The sequence below is a fragment of the Microcebus murinus genome, chromosome 1, assembly GCF_040939455.1.
Source record: "Microcebus murinus isolate Inina chromosome 1, M.murinus_Inina_mat1.0, whole genome shotgun sequence".
In the NCBI taxonomy this organism is placed as follows: Eukaryota; Metazoa; Chordata; class Mammalia; order Primates; family Cheirogaleidae; genus Microcebus; species Microcebus murinus.
This window is the reverse complement of record NC_134104.1, coordinates 88,929,691-88,947,607: the sequence shown is the minus strand read 5'-3', so window position 1 is coordinate 88,947,607 and position 17,917 is coordinate 88,929,691. Positions and strand designations below refer to the sequence as shown.

General features: G+C 32.5%; 1 protein-coding gene across 1 annotated transcript in view; it reads left to right on the top strand.

Annotated features, from left to right (window-relative positions):
* Positions 1 to 17,917, top strand: part of ECT2 (epithelial cell transforming 2) — a 61,023-nt gene that overhangs the window by 21,549 nt on the left and 21,557 nt on the right. Inside the window, 5 exon segments of the mRNA XM_076003807.1 lie at positions 3,889 to 4,008; positions 8,680 to 8,748; positions 10,528 to 10,638; positions 11,312 to 11,408; positions 13,028 to 13,109. Coding sequence (XP_075859922.1) covers positions 3,889 to 4,008; positions 8,680 to 8,748; positions 10,528 to 10,638; positions 11,312 to 11,408; positions 13,028 to 13,109 — 479 coding nt within the window.

The window sequence follows — 17,917 nt, the reverse complement described above, 5'->3', positions numbered from 1 at the left end:
GTTTCTGTTTGGGTTTAGTTTTTTTTTGCCCTGTCACCAGCTAGAGTACAGTGGTGTCATCATAGCTCAACTGCAACCTTATATTCCTGGGCTCAAGCAATCCTGCTGCTTCAGCCCCCCGAGAAGCTGGAACTACAGGCATATGCCACCATGCCTGGCTTATTTTTCTATTTTTTGTAGAGACTAATTTTTCTATTTTTAGTAGAGATGGGGCTTGCTCTTGCTCAGGCTTATCTTGAGCTCCTGACCTCAAGCAGGCCTCTCCGCTTGGCCTCCCAGAGTACTAGGATTACAGGTGTGAGCCACCATTCCTCGCTGGTAGTCAAGGTTTTTATAAGGCCTCTGTTGTATTAAATTCTACTTTATTCTTCTTTCTCCAGGGAAATCAACCTAGATGAGTTTCTGTTGAAGTTTTTATAGTAAGCCAAAATATAGTTGAGTAGCAAAAAGTCCTTTTGCCATATACTATCTGTGTACTTTGGTAGCATTTATTGCCTAGAAATGTAAATCTTTTTAGGCCATGATAAACACATTGAAGTTTCAGAATTCTAATTTGCACATCAATTTAAGTCACTAAAACTCCTTTGAAAAAGCCCATGAAATTAGTAGGCTAGAGAAAAGTTTCATACTACATTGCTTAATATAAACTCATGGAAGGTTTTATTTAAAAGATTGTGGCCTAAATTCATGATAGTGTTTTCTTTAAAGAGCTTTGTTTTAGGACTGTTTTCTTTTTTTTGGAATTGGATTTAGAATAACTTAATGTTATCTTATCCCTGAAATTAAATGTATTTCTAGAACCTTCTTTATTTATTCCATGTAATACTCAGGTGCCCAATTAATAAAAAGTAGTGTACCAGGTAGTAAAGAAGATTCCCATTTTAAAGAAGCTTAGATTGAAAGAGGAGATAAAACATACACACTGAATTATAATACCAAGTAGAAGATTATGAACATCATGAGGGAGGCTTAGTAAAGTAAAGGTATTAGATTTGTGAGATGGGTTCTACTACACTTTCAGCTTAGGGAAGGAGTTGGGCTAGAATTTTCTATGGCTTGTACATTGGAAAAAGTGTCGTAAAGTAACAGTTGAAGTGAATTTTAAAATGTAAGTATGATTGGTACATGCAAAGAATATGGGTGGAAAGTCTGAGATTGGGTAAACAATACAGATGATTGAAGAGGTGTGTCATTCAAGGTATTTAAGTAGTAAGGATAGAGTAGGGGTATGGCTACAGTGAGAGTTGAGATAAGACTACCTGTGCCAGACCAGAGAGAAGACTTTGAAGTTCTATGCCACGTGTAAGTTCTAGAAGAATTTTTAAATGGGAAGGGGCATCAATATTATCATTTGACTTGCATTTTAGAAATATAACTTTGTTCACTTTGAAGGGAGGTATTGAAGAGAGGAAAATGGGGCAACAAAGAGACCAATTTGGAGGCTGTTTCAGTAGTCTTTATGAGAAATTTTGAGGCTCTGAATTTCTTAGCATAGTGTCAGTGAAAAAAGGATAGAATGAAATGAAAAAAGGATAGATTTGAGAAATATTGGAAAGGTAGAATCAATAGTTTTTAGCTACCTAATTTTATATGGGGTACTAAAGCAAATACAGCAGAACTGTTTTAGAATAGTTCAACATGTCTTAAGGCTACTGAAAGTTTTTAATGAACCTCTATGTATTTTGATTTTCTGAATGTTTTTGTGTAGGATTTTGAGTAAAATACTGACTAGATGAAGGAATGTTTACAGATTATTACAAATATCTTTGAAACCTCTGCTGTGTCTTTCACCAATCCTATTTTCCCTCCTCTCAGAATATTCATTATCTGAAATTCTGTACTTGCTCATCACCATTTCCTTTATAGATCTATCACAAATGTGTAAGAAAATAAGCCATATAAATATAATCATAGTATATATTTCAGTAACTTGTTTTTTTCACTGATAGAAATATTCTTGTGGCCAGGTGCAGTGGTTCATGCCTGTAATCCCAACATTTTGGGAGGCTGAGGCAGGAGAATTACTTGAGGCCAGTAGTTCGTGACCAGCCTGGGCAACATAGCAGGACCCTATCTCTACAAAAAATAAAATTAAAAGATTATCAAGTGTGGTTGTGCATGCCTATAGCCCCAGCTATTCAGGAGGCTGAGGCAAAAGAAGTCCAGGAGCATGAGGCTGCAGTGAGCTTTGATTATGCCACTGTACTTCAGCCTGGGTGACAGAGTGAGACCCTATCTCTTAAAACAAGAAAAAAAGAAAACAACCAAAAAAACTGTCTTTACCTAAGTCTAACTTATGAAGATTTTCTCCTATGTTTTCTTCTAAAAGTTTCATACTTTTAGGTTTTATTTTTGGATCTATGATCCATTTTGAGTTAATTTTTATATAATGTGTTATGTTTGGGCTAAGATTTATTTATTTATTTATTTATTTTTTTTGAGACAGAGTCTCACTCTGTTGCCCGGGCTAGAGTGCCGTGGTGTCAGCCTAGCTCACAGCAACCTCTAACTCCTGGGCTCACGCAGTCTTACTGCCTCAGCCTCCCAAGTAGCTGGACTACAGGCATGCACCACCATGCTCGGCTAATTTTTTCTATATATTTTTAGTTGTCCAGTTAATTCCTTTCTAATTTTTTAGTAGAGATGGGGTCTCGCTCTTGCTCAGGCTGGTCTCGAACTCCTGAGCTCAAACGATCCGCCCGCCTCGCCTCCTATACTGTTAGGATTACAGGCGTGAGCCACCATGCCTAGCCTAGGCTGAGGTATATTTTGTGCTTATGACAGAAGATATTCTAATTCCATTTGTTGAAAGATTGTCTTTCTTCTGTTGAGTTGCTTTTGCAACTTTGGCAAAAATTACTATATCTGTGTGAGTTTGTTTCTCAACTTTAATTCTGTTCTGTTATTCTATGTGTGATTCTCCCTTGCCTAATACCAATACTATAAGCTGCAGTCTTGAATACTGCAGCTGTATAGTAAGAAGTTCCTTGCCTTTTTTATATAAAATTTTAGAATCAAGTTTCTATACCTATATAGGTACCTTATACCTATAAAAAGTCCTCAAACTTTGATTGACATGTTAAATCCATAGATCAATTTGGAGGAGAATTGACATTTATACTGTGTTTGAGTCTTTCAGTTGCTGACTATATATCTTCATTTATTTACGTTGTCTTTATTTCTTTCATCAGTATTCTGTAGTTTTCAGCATCATATACATGTTTTACTATATTTATACTTAGGTATTTTTATTTTTATTATAAATGATGCTGCTTTTTAAATTTTTTTTTCATTTGTAAATTACTGGTATATAAACGTGAGATTGATATGCATGTGTGCACATGTGTGTATTAACTTTGTATCCTGTGGCCTTGCTAAACTAATTTATTAGTTCTTGGAATTTTTTTCTTTTATTTGTTTAGTTTGATACAAGCAAAAACATGGATACAAACAGATCTTCTAGCTTCAAGTCTAGTGTCTTTCCCATAAACTGCATTTTACCATTTCTAAAACATTTAATACTTATATTAAGTATATGTCTAGAAATAACTGCTTATTGCTTTCATCTTTATTAACTTGAATAAAAGGTTATCTTGTACTAACAATTTTAATGATTGATTTTTAGAACTGTGTGAAAAAGCTTTATTAGCCTCTAACATAACATTTCATGACAAGAGGATATATATATATGCATACACAATATATGAATGAATAAATAGAATAAAAGAAAAAATGTTATCGGAAAAAATTTCTCAAATTTAGGGAGAATATTTTTATTACTCTTTTCTTCTCCATCAACATCTCATCTCTCCTTTATCATATGCTATCTATATTTTAGCTTTTTCATTTTCCTACAATCTGCTTAAGTTAGCCTTTTTTCTCATTTAGTTATTTCAGGTACCATTGGAAGAGGAAGGACAACGTGGTGGGCCTATCCTTGCACCAGAAGAGATTAAGACTATTTTTGGGAGCATCCCAGATATCTTTGATGTACATACTAAGATAAAGGTAAATTTATATATATTAGGTTGATAGTAATTTTTTTGGGATTGTGTATATTTATTATCTTTCAGGTACTTCTGATTAGCTAAATAAGTTTTGTACCTAAAACTTCTTACTTCCTCATTTATTCCTTTGAATCATTTGTCTCTTTGTTCCAATGACTTATTAATGTTTGTTGTTTGCCTACTTTTTTATTTCAATTAATGCTAAAAATTAGGAATTAAGGCCTTATGAAGTCTTTTCTATAGAGATGTGATTTCTATTACTATTTTTCTTATGTTCCTACTGTTATTACTCTTGGATTATATATTTTTGTTTTGACTTGCTCAAAAAACTTTAAAGCTGTAATGCACTTAAAGGACATTTATTCTATTCTCCATTTATAGGCAGATAAATGTCAAAACCGTGCAAAACAATGCTTTTTAATAATTTTTCTTTGATGAAAGAGCCATGATTTCTAGGGTCAATCTTTTATAATAAAGTCAATTGGAGAGGGAAGTACTTTTGAAATATTTTTTCGTTTTATACAAATCAATGAGAGGCACAAAAGTAGAGTTAAAAGTCGAGTAGATTTTCATCTTGGTGTTCTGCCACCAACTTGTGTATCAATTTGAATTTGTGTCAGTCATTTAGTTAGTTTTGGATTGTTCTAAGTGTTCTACAAGTATTAACTCATTTAATCCTCTGTGAGGTAGGAATAATTACTCTCATTTTTCAAAATGGGAAACTGAGTCACACACCGGTTGAGTAGCTTGTCCAAGGTCACAGAACTAACAAGCCCTAGATCTGGTAAATGTTGGTAGTCAATGCCAGAATACACTATATTGCCCCAAGGGTAGACATATTTACAATTTTTTTCTTTCTTTTTTCCCTTTCAAGTGTAATTTTGAAGACTTAAATTATCCTAGTTCTTGACATGTGGGCTGTTAAAGTATTCTTGTTTTGAGTTTACTTTTATGCTGTTAAAAGTAGTTTTTTCCCTATTGAACTTTTCTGAATCTGCTAGTATAGTAGAGTGGTTCTTGAGTTATTTTGTCTCAGGATAACTTTTCATTCTTAAAAATTGAGGCTCTTTGGTTATTGGCAGTCACTATATTCAAAATTAAAATAAAATTTTAAAATGTTTTTAAGGCCAGGTGCAGTGGCTCATGCCTGTAATCCTGGCATTCTGGGAGGTTATTGCTTAGAGCTCAGGAGTTGGAGACCAACCTGAGCAAGAGCGAGACCCCATCTACCAAACAAAAAAAATATGGAAAAAATTAGCTGAGCATGGTGGGGTGGTGCACCTGTAGCCCTAGCTACTTAGAGGGGCTGGGGCAGGAGGATCACCTAAGCCCAGGAGTTTGAGGTTGCAGTGAGCTATGATGATATGATAGTGCCCCTGCACTCTAGTTGGGAAACAGAGCGAGACTCTGTCTCAAAAAAAAAAGTTTTTTAAGATGTATCATTTTTAAACAGCTTTATTGAGGTAGTACATTTTACATGTTTTTAAATTTACCTATTTTATATATGCAATTCAATTATATGAGTAACTTTACCAAGTGGTGCACATCACCATAAATCTGCTTTAGGACATTTTCATTTCCTGTTCCCAATAAAATGTCCATTTTATAGTTAATCTTCATTCCTAGCCCCAGCCTTAGGTAGTCACTAGTCTACCTTTCATTTCTATGAATTTGTGTTTTCTGGACATTGCAAATATTTATACATTGATAGTGTATATTTATATAGTGTTATAAATACATTAATACAGTATGTGATCTCTTATTTATTTCTTCTTATTTAGTATGCTTTTGAGATTCACCTATGGTGTAGCATGGTAGTAGTTTGTTCCTTTTCGTGATCAAATAATATTCCATTATATGACTATATTGAATTTTTTTATCCATTCATCACTTGATAAACATTTAGGTTGTTTCCAATTTTTGGCTATTATGAATAATGCTGCTATGAACATTGTGCACAAATCTTTGTGTAAACATACATTTTCATTTCTTTTGAGTAGATGTCCAGGAGTAGAATTGTTGGGCTGTATGGTAGTCTTATATTTTAAAGTTTTGAGAAATTGCCAGGGTTTCCCATCATTTAAAAAAATCTTTTTTTAATTAATTTTTTTAGAGATGGGGTCCTGCTATGTTGCCCAGGCTGGCCTTGAACTCCTGGGCTCAAGGGATCTTCCTGCCTGAGTCTTCCAAAGAGCTGGGAACCATCATTTTTTATTCCCACCAGTAATGTATGAGGGTCTCAATTTCTCCACATTCTCACCAATACTTGTTATCTTTTTTAAGTTATAACCATCCTACTGGGTGAAGCAGCATGTCTTGTGGTTTTAATTTGCATTTCCCTAATGATTAAAGATGTTGAACATCTTTTCACATAGTTATTAACCATTTGTATATCATCTTTGGTGAAATGTCTACTTAGATCTGTTGCCCATTTTTTGGCTGGGTATTTGTCTTCTTACAGAGTTTGTAAGTGTTCTCTAAATTCTGATTGCAAGTCCTTTTGAAGTACAAAAGTTTTTAAAATTTTGGTGAAGTTCATTTTACCCAGTTTTTCTTCTGTGGGCTCTGATTTTGGTGTCATATCAAAGAAGTTTTTGTCTACCCCAAGATTTTGAAGATTTTCTTCTATGTTTTCTTCTAAAATTTTTTTTTTTTTTTTGAGGTAAGGGCTTAAGTTTATCTTTTTGTATGTGGGATATCTAATTTTATATTTGTTTAAAATAAACCATTACATGGCAACATAAATAATATTTTTTATGAAAACTAATTTCTAAAACAAAGATACTTGCTAAGAAGAGTGGTGATATTGTCATTTTTTTTTTTTTATCGTCTGGCTTAATAGAAGACTGATTATTATGTCTGCTTCTGTACTTAGTCTTTTGTGATATCACACATCATGTAACTTCTACAAAACTACTATATACTTGTGAGAGAATGAAAAATTCAAATAATGCCTTACTATTATAATGAAAATAGTTGAAAAAAATTTTTTTTGGAGACAGAATCTTGCTCTCTTGCCTGGGCTAGAACGCAGTGGCATCATCATAGCTCACTGCAACCTCAGACTCCTGGGCTCAAGCGATCTTCCTGCCTCAGTCGCTGGTATTACAGGTGAACACCACCATACCCAGCTAATTTTTGTAGAGACAGGGTCTTGCTATGTTGCTCAAGCTGGTCTTGAACCTCTGGTCTCAAGGATCTTCCTGCCTCTGTCTCCCAAAGTGCTAGGATTACAGGCTTGAGCCACCATGCCCAGCTTGAAAATATTTTGATCTCATGGATCCTATTAAAAGGGTACCTCAGGAATCCTCAGATGACCTTTGAGAACCTCTGGTGTAAGCTTATTGATTGATTTCTACTTTAACATCACTTAGAGTTTCATTTAGGTTATGTCATTTCATTTTATCATCTGATATTTGTGTTGTAAAGCTTTTAAAAGTCTTCTAAATTTGTACAAAGATGGACAAAAGAGGAATGACTAGGAGGAATTTTATAGGTCACAGATTAGGAAACTATGGTTCATGGGCCAAATCCAACCTACTGCTTGTTTTGGTAAAAAAAAGTTTTATTGGAACACAGCCACACTCATTTATTTATATATTGTCTATGGCCTTCCACTGTACAAAGTTGGGTAGTTGTGACTGAAACCCTATGACTTGCAAGCCTTAAAGTATTTACCATCTGGGGCCCTTTAAAATTTGCTGGCCCCAGTTATAGATTATAGGTTTTTTTGGAGATAGAGTCTTGCTCTGTTGCCTGTGTTAGAGTGCCGTGGCATCAGTCTGGTCACAGCAACCTCAAACTCATAGGCTCATTGGATCTGCCTCAGCCTCCTTAGGAGCTGGGACTACAAGCATATGCCACAAGACCCAGCTAACTTTTTCTATTTTTAGTAGAGATGGGGTTCTACTGTCACTCAGGCTGGTCTCAAACTCCTAACCTCAAGTGATCCTCCCCCCTCAGCCTCCCAGAGTGCTAGGATTACAGGGATGGGTGACTATACCCAGCCTAGGTTATAGATTTTAATGACTGATATTAAATAATATGCTTCATCTGCCAGATTGAAAGTAGTTTTCTGTAATTAATAATACCAATTAATAAAACATTAAACCTAGGTGTGATGCTCATACTTGTAATCCTAACACTTTTGGGAAGCTGAGGCAGGAGGATTGCTGAAGTCAGGAGTTCGAAATCAGCCTGAGCTAGAGTGAGACCCCATCTCTGCAAAAAACAGAAAAATTTAGCTGGGCATGGTGGCACACACCTGTAGTCCTGGCTGCTCTGAAGGGTAAGGGAGGAGAATCTTTTTGAGCCCAGGAGGTTGAGGTTCCAGTGAGCTATGATCATGCCACTGTACTCTAGCCTGGGAGACCTTGCCTCAAAAAAGAAATAAGAAAGAAAAAAAAAAAAAGATATTGAGCTATTACATTATATTGAGAAGTTAGGCTTGACACTATATTTTATTAATTAATTTTCAAAGGATGTTTTCTTTGTAGTCAAAAAGTTAATTCTTTGTTGAAGAGAAAGAATGGGATGTTAATTATTTCGCACATCAAGTTAAGACACTTTTTAAAAGCACTTCTTGCCAATGAATATCTTGGAAATATTAAAAGATATATAAGGATCTGTCAAGTTTAATCTTAAATGTTTAAATTCGTGCGTGCTATTTCAGGATGACCTTGAAGACCTTATGGTTAATTGGGATGAGAGCAAAAGCATTGGTGACATTTTTCTTAAATATGTAAGTATTTTATTTCTTTATTAAGTTTGTAAATTAAAGTGTCATCTCAGCAAGGACTGCCAAGAAATAAAATTTACCTGTTTAAATGTAAGAGGTTTTAAAACTGACAAGGTTGTGTTTATAAATATATTGGAAATATTCTTCTGAAATATGCTTTCTATATACAATTTAATACTTTTTTGATAGCTCAAGATCATTAGAAGAATGCTAATTATTGTATTATGCTATGATTGCTTTACTATATATAAAGTTATTTCCCCTTCATAAATGACTACAGATTAATGATTTTTTGAAATTTTCTATACTTAAGTTTTTATTTTTCTCTTTTGTTAGTTGATATCACTTTTTGCTATCATTATGTATGTTTCTGTTTAAAGATTTCTAATGAACTGCTTCATTACTAGGGTGAGAACCACACAACTTAAGTTTTATAAAATAATTCATTTCGATGAGTTAGCATGAATAGGATTTATAAGTTTCTTTGAATCAGTTTTGTATGTTTCAGTGCCTTGAGTACTGGCACATATATTTTTGTTTTGAGTCATCTCCCCCAACCTTTTTCCTTATCAAATATTCTCTTAGGCATATTTTTCTGGTTGGTTGAGAACTCCAAATATGTGAATTATTGCCACATCTTTTTTATACCCATTAGACTCCTCAATTTGCCAAGATATTTTTCCTTTTCTTGCTTGGATTTTTGGATAATAAAATTGATCTTTTAATGGTGGTTTGGATTCTTCAATAAATAATAGTATGCTCTTGGATTCTATATGGATCAGATATAATTGAATTGCCATTTTATGATCTTACAGAAGTTTTCTTTGTCTTGTTTGTGTCAATACAATAGGCTTTAATATACTTTTATTTCTTTCTGAGTCTTTATTTTCAGTTTTATTTTTTAAATTTTAATATGATGGGGTGGGAGGTTGTGAGGAGGGGTGCTCGTTGCCTTGGTTTGTTTTTTTTTTTGAGACAGAGTCTCACTCTGTTGCCTGGGCAAGAGTGCTGTGGCATCAGCCTAGCTCGCAGCAACTTCAAACTCCTGGCTCAAGCAATCCTCCTGTCTCAGCCTCCTGAGTAGCTGGGACTACAGGCATATGACACCGTGCCCCGCTAATTTTTTCTATTTTTAGTTGTTTGGCTAATTTCTTTCTATTTATAGTAGAGACGGGGTTTTGCTCTTGTTTAGGCTGGTCTCGAACTCCTGAGCTCAAGCAATCCTCCCACCTCAGCCTCCTAGGCCTTGCTTTTTTGTTGTTGTTGTTGAGACAAGAGTCTCACTCCATTGCCCTGGGTAAAACGTAGTGGTGTCATTGGAGCTCACTGCAACCTCTAACTCTTAGGGTCTAAGCAATCCTTATGCCTCACTGTCCCTGGTAGCTGGGACTACAGGCTCGCACTGCAATGCCTGGCTGGGTTTTTTCCCCCTTTCCATTTTGTAGAGATGGGGGCTCACTCTTGCTGAGGCTAGTTTTGAACTCCTGAGCTCAAGCAATCCTCCTGTGTTGACCTCCCAGAGTGCTAGGATTACAGGCTTAAACCACTGCACCCAGCCTACTTTTCAGTTTTTATGCTGTGTCTACCAATTGATGCATTTTGTTTAGCAATTAAATCTTTACTAAGAAGTTTCTAAGATAAATTTTTGTGTATAATTTGAGAAAAATCTTATTTTTAAAAGCTTTATCTTAAACTTTTTTTGCACCCATATGTCAGATTGTTTCATTGTTTTTAATAGTGACTTGAGTAACCAATTAATATTTTTTTTTCCCCTCTTTCTAGTCAAAAGATTTGGTAAAAACCTACCCTCCCTTTGTAAACTTTTTTGAAATGAGCAAGGAAACAATTATTAAATGTGAAAAACAGAAACCAAGATTTCATGCTTTTCTCAAGGTAATGTACATTTCTTTCAAACAAAAATCTGAGAATCATTTCTGAAGGAATTTATTAAAATTATGAAAAAATTAAGTAGATTATAACTTTGGTAAAAATATATCCACGTAAAAACAGCTTAATGTTAATCCGTTAATTTTAGTTGTACCTGTGAGTTACAATGATGTTTAGTTTTAGAATATTTGATATATTACGTAGCAGGAACCAAGAGGCAGCTGAGTGAATCAGAATGTTGTATATAGTTATTTTAAAAAAAGAAAAAATGTTATACATATTTTAGCTCTCAATAACATTTACAGATTTTCCAGTGAAATTTTGTTTCACCTTTAGTGATTATTTTTCCCTTGTAGGTGTCTTACATTGTTTATTCAATTAAAAAATTTTTTTCTTGTAAATGGTATAGACTGAAGAGAAACTTAAGATGAGATATATGGGGTGTGTAGAGGAACTCACTTTCTGTGAAGGCATTACCCTTGGCTGGCCAAGAGGTCATTTTTGACCCTGAAGATTATTCAACCCCAGTAATTTGCCAGAGAGTAACCAACATCCCACCTCTTCTCTATTAGTTCTTATCAGAGACACTAATCTAGTAAGTGTAATCTAATAAGTGTAGGGTGTTTAATCTTTGCAGAAAACATTTTTTTAAGTTGTTGAACAAATTAATTCCTTTCAGATAAACCAAGCTAAACCAGAATGTGGACGGCAAAGCCTTGTTGAACTTCTTATCCGACCAGTACAGAGGTTACCCAGTGTTGCATTACTTTTAAATGGTACTTGTCTAGTCTGTTTTCGGACTCTTTAGATAATTTCTTGGAATTATTTTTTTCTAAAAAAGTTGAAATTATTCTCATTTTCAGAGTTTCTTAGATTTCAGCATTAAAGTTTATATATCTTTTATATAGTAAACATCTTTATGAATAATATTAAAAAATAGTTACTGGTACTACAAAAATTCAGTCTGGCTTGAAATGCTTTATTTGTTCTGATACCAATTATATTGACTAGGATTATAAGTACTTTTGTCTTTCCATTTAAAAGTCTTATATTTCATGGTATGTCAATAATTAAAAATCAATTTGTATCCAAGTATTCACAAAAGTCACCCACAAAAGCACAAAGAGAGAACTGATTCATAGGTACCAAGTTTTCTTAGTCCTTTTCTGAATTTTGGTAAAATTATGTATACTTGGTCTTCTGCTTATTTTGTTTGCCTTAGGTTGTTCAGACTACTCTTGAAGCATATCTATTCTAGAGCTTAAACTATAGATATCAATAGAAGAGAGTTTTACAATAGAGAGTTGTTATGAATAAATTTTGCCTGTGGTTAAAGAAACGCATATGTATATTCCTTTATATTTAGCTGATTTAAAGTAGTGAGTGTTTTTAGGACAGTGTCAGTTTCTATTTTTATTTTTTTAGTAAAGTATGAAAACTCAATTACAAGGAGGAATAAATCTGTAATAAAGAATTTTGATGCTTAAACTTTAACTATAGTACTATATATAGCAGACAAGAAGGCTAATTTGTGACTGTTTAATCTATTTTTTTCTGTAAAACACTTTGGTTAGTGCATGAATTATAGGACCAACTAAAAAAATTGACATATTGTTTTCTTTAAGTTACCTAATGTAATTGAGAATTACTAGCCTATAAAATTATTTCCTCACTATTTAAAGTGATCCTATTTTACATATTATAAGGAGAATATATGAATAAACTTTCCAGTTTCCAGAACATTGTATTTTTTTTGCTAATCTGCTTATCTTCATTATTGTTTCATTAAGGACTTACAGAAATCCATCAAATGTTGTCATGACTAAAATAAGCTTGGTTTCTAAGTTTTATTCCTATTATTCCACACACGCAATTAGGTGGACATGGTATTAGATTGAGCCTCAGTTTGGTAAGAATGTTCTGAGGGTGGCAGAGGGAACATAATAAACAACCTAGATAAGAAGACTTCATCTGTTAAGTATGAATCTCTAAAATAACAAAACCTGTATTTGAGGACACCAAGTGTTCTCTGTCATGTAGTTATGGGCCCCAATATGAAATGTAAAATGCATAATGATTTCTGAGCTAACTGAGGATCCTGTGTTTTCATTCAGCACCATGGAGAAGGTTTGAGGAATCTAGGACAGCCCTGTAAGAAAATCTGTTATGTATTCTGAAAATTTAGTCAATAAAAAATGTGGAAACCTTAACACATATGTACTAAGAGATCTTTTTAGGGAACATTGTCTAAAAATGTTTAGTTTTTGTTAAGTAAAGATTGAATATTGTCTTTAAAAATTAATCAGCCTATATCAAGCTGGACGGCATTTTTAAGTCATAGATGGGAAAGCACTGAATTCTTTTTCATCATGGAAAAACCATTTTATTATTACAGATCTTAAGAAACATACAGCTGATGAAAATCCTGACAAAAGCACTTTAGAAAAAGCTATTGGGTCACTAAAGGAAGTAATGACGTAAGTATATTATTTCAATTTTTGATTGTTCCTTAGATTTAGAATGGAATTGAGAGAATGATTAGAGTCATAAATGAAGAGAAAAATATCAATAGCAAATTTTTGTAAAGTAATATCTGAAGTATTTTTCTAATAGTGTAGTTGCACATTAAAATGACAACAAGTATTATAAGAATACATTGATTAATCAAAATATTTACTTATTAAGGTATTAAACTATTATATGTAGAGATTACAAATACATAGACATTTTCTTCATGTACCTGCAGTCATAGCTTATTTTTGTCTTCATATTTATATGAACTGCCCACTTGTAACTTGGGAATTTGATCATGTTAAATGAAAATGTGTATAATAATTTTTCATTTTTACTTTTCACTTTTTGTTTTTAACCTAGAATTTTATGGAATTAGAAGGATTGGTTACAGATGTATTAAAAGTACAAATTCAGTGAAATTGTATTTGGAGAGCTTGATCATTAAACTTAGGCTGCTTACTCTAGGTCTAATTTGGAGATAGGTCTGATCTGATCAGAAATAATATATTATGATCAGAGTAGCAAACTGTTACCATTAACTGTTTTGCCTCATAGGAAGCACTTTAACTCTTTGGGTTTTATATATTAGTACATTTAACAGATGTAATTAAATGATTTCTGAGATTCCATGAAGTGCTTCTAATGAAAGAGTTTTTAAAAATATTTGCATAGCACATCTTTGAGAGAAACTTTACTAGCTCTAGAGAGGGTCCATCAGAGACCTCTCTCTTATTTGAGGGAATAGTGCTCAATAATAATAATAATAATAATTATAATACCTTCTGTTGCTGCTGAAAGAGTTATATATACAGTTGTCCTCTAAAGGCCATTATAGAGTTATTAACTGGCCTAATTTCAATACTGTGTCTCAGGGAACAGAGGCACAAAGAGGGAGAGAGATGGAGGAATGGCCGTTTAGTGAAGCACTTGGGCCACATATTTTTATTGCTTAAGTTCGACGTCTTATATGGGCACTGTTCCTTGCATCCCACAACAATATAATAGTAATGTCAAAGATCGCTGATCATAGATCTTTATAATAGATTATAATAATGAAAAAGTTTGAAATATTATAAGAATTAACAAAATGTGACAGACATAATGTATGTGTTTTTGAAAAAATGGCATCAGTAGACTCTCTTTATTCAAGATTGATAGAAATCTTCAATTTGTAAAAAATGCAGTATCTGGGAAGCTCAATAAAGTAAAGCACAATAAAATGAGGTAAACTTATATGCACTTTCTAGGATTTTATTTAAATAGAATCAGATGGTTTAGTCTCTTTTGTCTGTCATTTTTTACTCAGCATAATTATTTTGAGATTATTTCTTATTGTTGCTTATTTCAATAGTTCATTTACTTCTATTGTTTTCTATTGTGTGGCTGTATCACAGTTTATTCATTTTCATGTTGATGGACATTTTGATTGTTTCCAGTTTCTGGCTATTATAAATAAAGTTGCTATGAACATTTGTGAACAAGTCTTTATTTGTACATATGCTTTTATTTCTTGTGGATAAATTCCTAGGAGTAGGAATGGTGAGGTTGGATGGTAGGTGTATCATGTATAACTTTCTCTAAGGACTTGCCAAACTGTTTCCAAGTTTGTTATAATATTGTGTATTCCCACCAATGTGTTGAGTTCCAGAGTCTCCATGTCCGTACCAACACTTGGTGTGTGTGTGTATTTATTTATATATAAAAGGTCAGTCATTTTAATTTGTGACAATTTTATAGATGTATAGACAATCTAATAGATGTATAATAGATATATCAAAACTATTCACTGTAGTTTTTATTTGCATTTTTCTAATGACAAATGATATTGAGCATCTTTTCATGTGGTTTTTTGGTATCATGTTATCTTCTTTAGTGATATGCCTTTTCAAATCTTTTGTCTATTTGTTTTAAAATTCGTGTTGTTTTCTTATAACTGAATTTTTAGAGTTCTTAGTTAAAAGGATTTGTCAGACCATGTGCCTTCCAAATACTTTCTCCTATTCTGTGGCTTGTTTTTTCTTTCTGTTAACAGTTTCTTATAAAAACAGGCAAGAAACTGTTTTGAAGTCTAATTTATTAATTTTTTTTAAATGGTTGGTACTTAATCACTTTATCTAAGAAATCTTGGTTTAACCCAAGTTCACAAAGTCTTTTTCCTGTTTTCTTCAAGAAAGTTGATAGTTTTAGTCTTTAGGTAAAAATCACTTAGGTCTATGATTTATTTTGATTTAATTTTTATATATAGGGTATGGATTTTTTTAAGTATGGAAATCTGTTCCAGCATTATTTGTTGAAAAAAAAATTCTTTCTCCCCTGAATTATTTTTGTACCTTTGTTGAAAATCAGCTAACCATAAATGTAAGAGTTTATTTCTGGACTCTCAGTTCTATATCATTGATCTATGTCTATGCTTATGTCAGTACCACACAGCCTTAATTACTTTGCTTCAAGTTTGAAATTGGGAAGTGTCTTCCTTCTTTGTTCTTCCCTGTCAAAATTATTTTTGTTATTGGGTCCCTTAAATTTGTATATGGTTTTTAGAATCATCTTGTCAGTTTCTAAAAAGCAACAACAATAACAAATATTGGGTAAGTTAAGTAGGGATTTTATTCAATCTGTAGATCTGTTTGGGAAGTATTGTTATCTTAACAGTATTAAGTCTTCTGATCTGGGAATGTTTATTTCCACTTACTAATATTTAGTTCTCTAATTTCAACTATATTTTATAGTGTTAGAGCATAAGCTTTGTGAGGTTTTGTCTGTTTCTTAAGTATTTTACTCTTTTTGTTGCTATGGTAAATGGAAACTTTCTTAATTTCATTTTTGGATTGATTATTGTGAACATATAGAAATACAAAAGAATTTTATATATTGATCTTATACCTTGCATCCTTCCTGAACTTGTTTATTCTAATTTTTTTTAGTGATTTCCTTAAGAGTTTCTGTAAATAAGATTATGTCATCTGCAAATAGAGTTAGTTTTACTTTTTCCTTTCTAAGCTAGTTGCCTTTTATTTTATTGTCTTGCCTAATTGCCCTGGCTAGAAGCTGCAAAACAGTGTTAAATGAAGTGATTTGAGTGCACATTTTTGTCTTATTCCTGATTTCAAGGGAAAAGCAGTCAGTCTTTCCCCACTAAGTGTGAGTTTTGGTAGAGTACCTTTATCAGATTGAAGAAGTCCTCACTTATTTCTAGTTTGTTTTGTGTTTTTATTATGAAAGAAATATTATTTGGATCCAACTGTCTTATAAACCTGTGAGTTTATGTTTTACTATCTTGTGACTAATTCTCTAAAATAAATGCTATAAGATCTTTGTGTGTTTGTGTGTTGTGTGTATGTGTTTACACATATGTACATGTATTAGGCTATTAATGTATGTTGTGTCTACATAATAAAATCTGGCATAGCCAGAAATCCCGTTAAGAAACTTATTTCTATTCCATTCGTTTAAGCGAATGAACATATGTATAAAATATAATAAACCCCAGTTAAAGCATTTTTAGTTTATATGACTTATGCAAATCTTTGATAAATCAATTGGTTTTTAAATTGTTGCTAAAATAACATTTAAAATGTCTTCAAAATTGTCAGCATACGTTTTTACTTAGATTTATTGGGCAGTTTTAAATTAGTGTCTCCTAGATGTTTTGAGGTCATGAAGCTATAAATGCAGACTAAAACAATGGTTTTTGTGCAATTCTTTGATAAGTGAGAATAATATTGTTGATTTAATAAAATAGCTGTATCTTCAGAGTTATTGACAACATACCTATGTGTTTAACTTTAAGGTTCTTACTTAGGAAAATACCTGATATTAACAGGCTATAATATTGATTAATAAAAAATTAACTTAAAATAATGACTAGTTCTAATATCTCAATTTTCATTAGTAATCTAGGTATAATTGTTAAAAAATAAATTAGGTAGTTGTCTCCCATCCAAGTACTACGAGGCCTGACCCTGCTTAGCTTCCGAGATCAGATGAGATCTGGCGCGTTCAGGGTGGAATGACCATAGAGTAAATTAGGTAAATGTAAATGGGATAAACATTTATAAATAGACATTACATGTAATTTGAAATCTTAACGTTATGCCATATTAAATGTCTAGATTATATCTAAATAAGATAAAAAACTAAAACAAATCACTGAATAAATGTTCTTGACTTCTTACATTTTATAAAAAGACTAAACATATTTAGATCTATTAATATATGTAAATTATAAAAAGACAAATTTTTTTATAACAAAATAATTTTGTCTAATTTGGAAGTTATTTAAAGGCTGTTTCAAAATATAAATTTAAGAAGAAAATAAATACAAGGGAAAAAAACCCAGTAAGTAGGACAGAGAGATATAAAGAAAGTCATGGATGTAAAGATGTAATTTTGGTTAAAAAAGTTAAAAAATAATTTCATTAAAAGATATTCTTATGTGATAGATTTTTAGGCGAATCTAAAATTATTGGTTGTTCCAATGGAAAAAAATATTATAGGACTAAGACTAGGGGTTTAAGAAAATGATGAAAGGTATAAACAAGTCAAAGAGGATTTATGAAGGGTAAGTTTTAATAAAGGAAGGCTTATATGTTCAGGTTGGCTGGAATTGGAAAGAAATTGTAAGTTTTTTCTAAAAATTAAACATTGGTTTCAGGGGTTCACTGATACAGGACCAAAGTCTTCTGTTTAAAACAATGAGGTTTTCTTGAAGTATTGATCTGCTCTTAATAAAATTACAAGATGTTTTCATTTTTAATTCTAAAATCTGTTT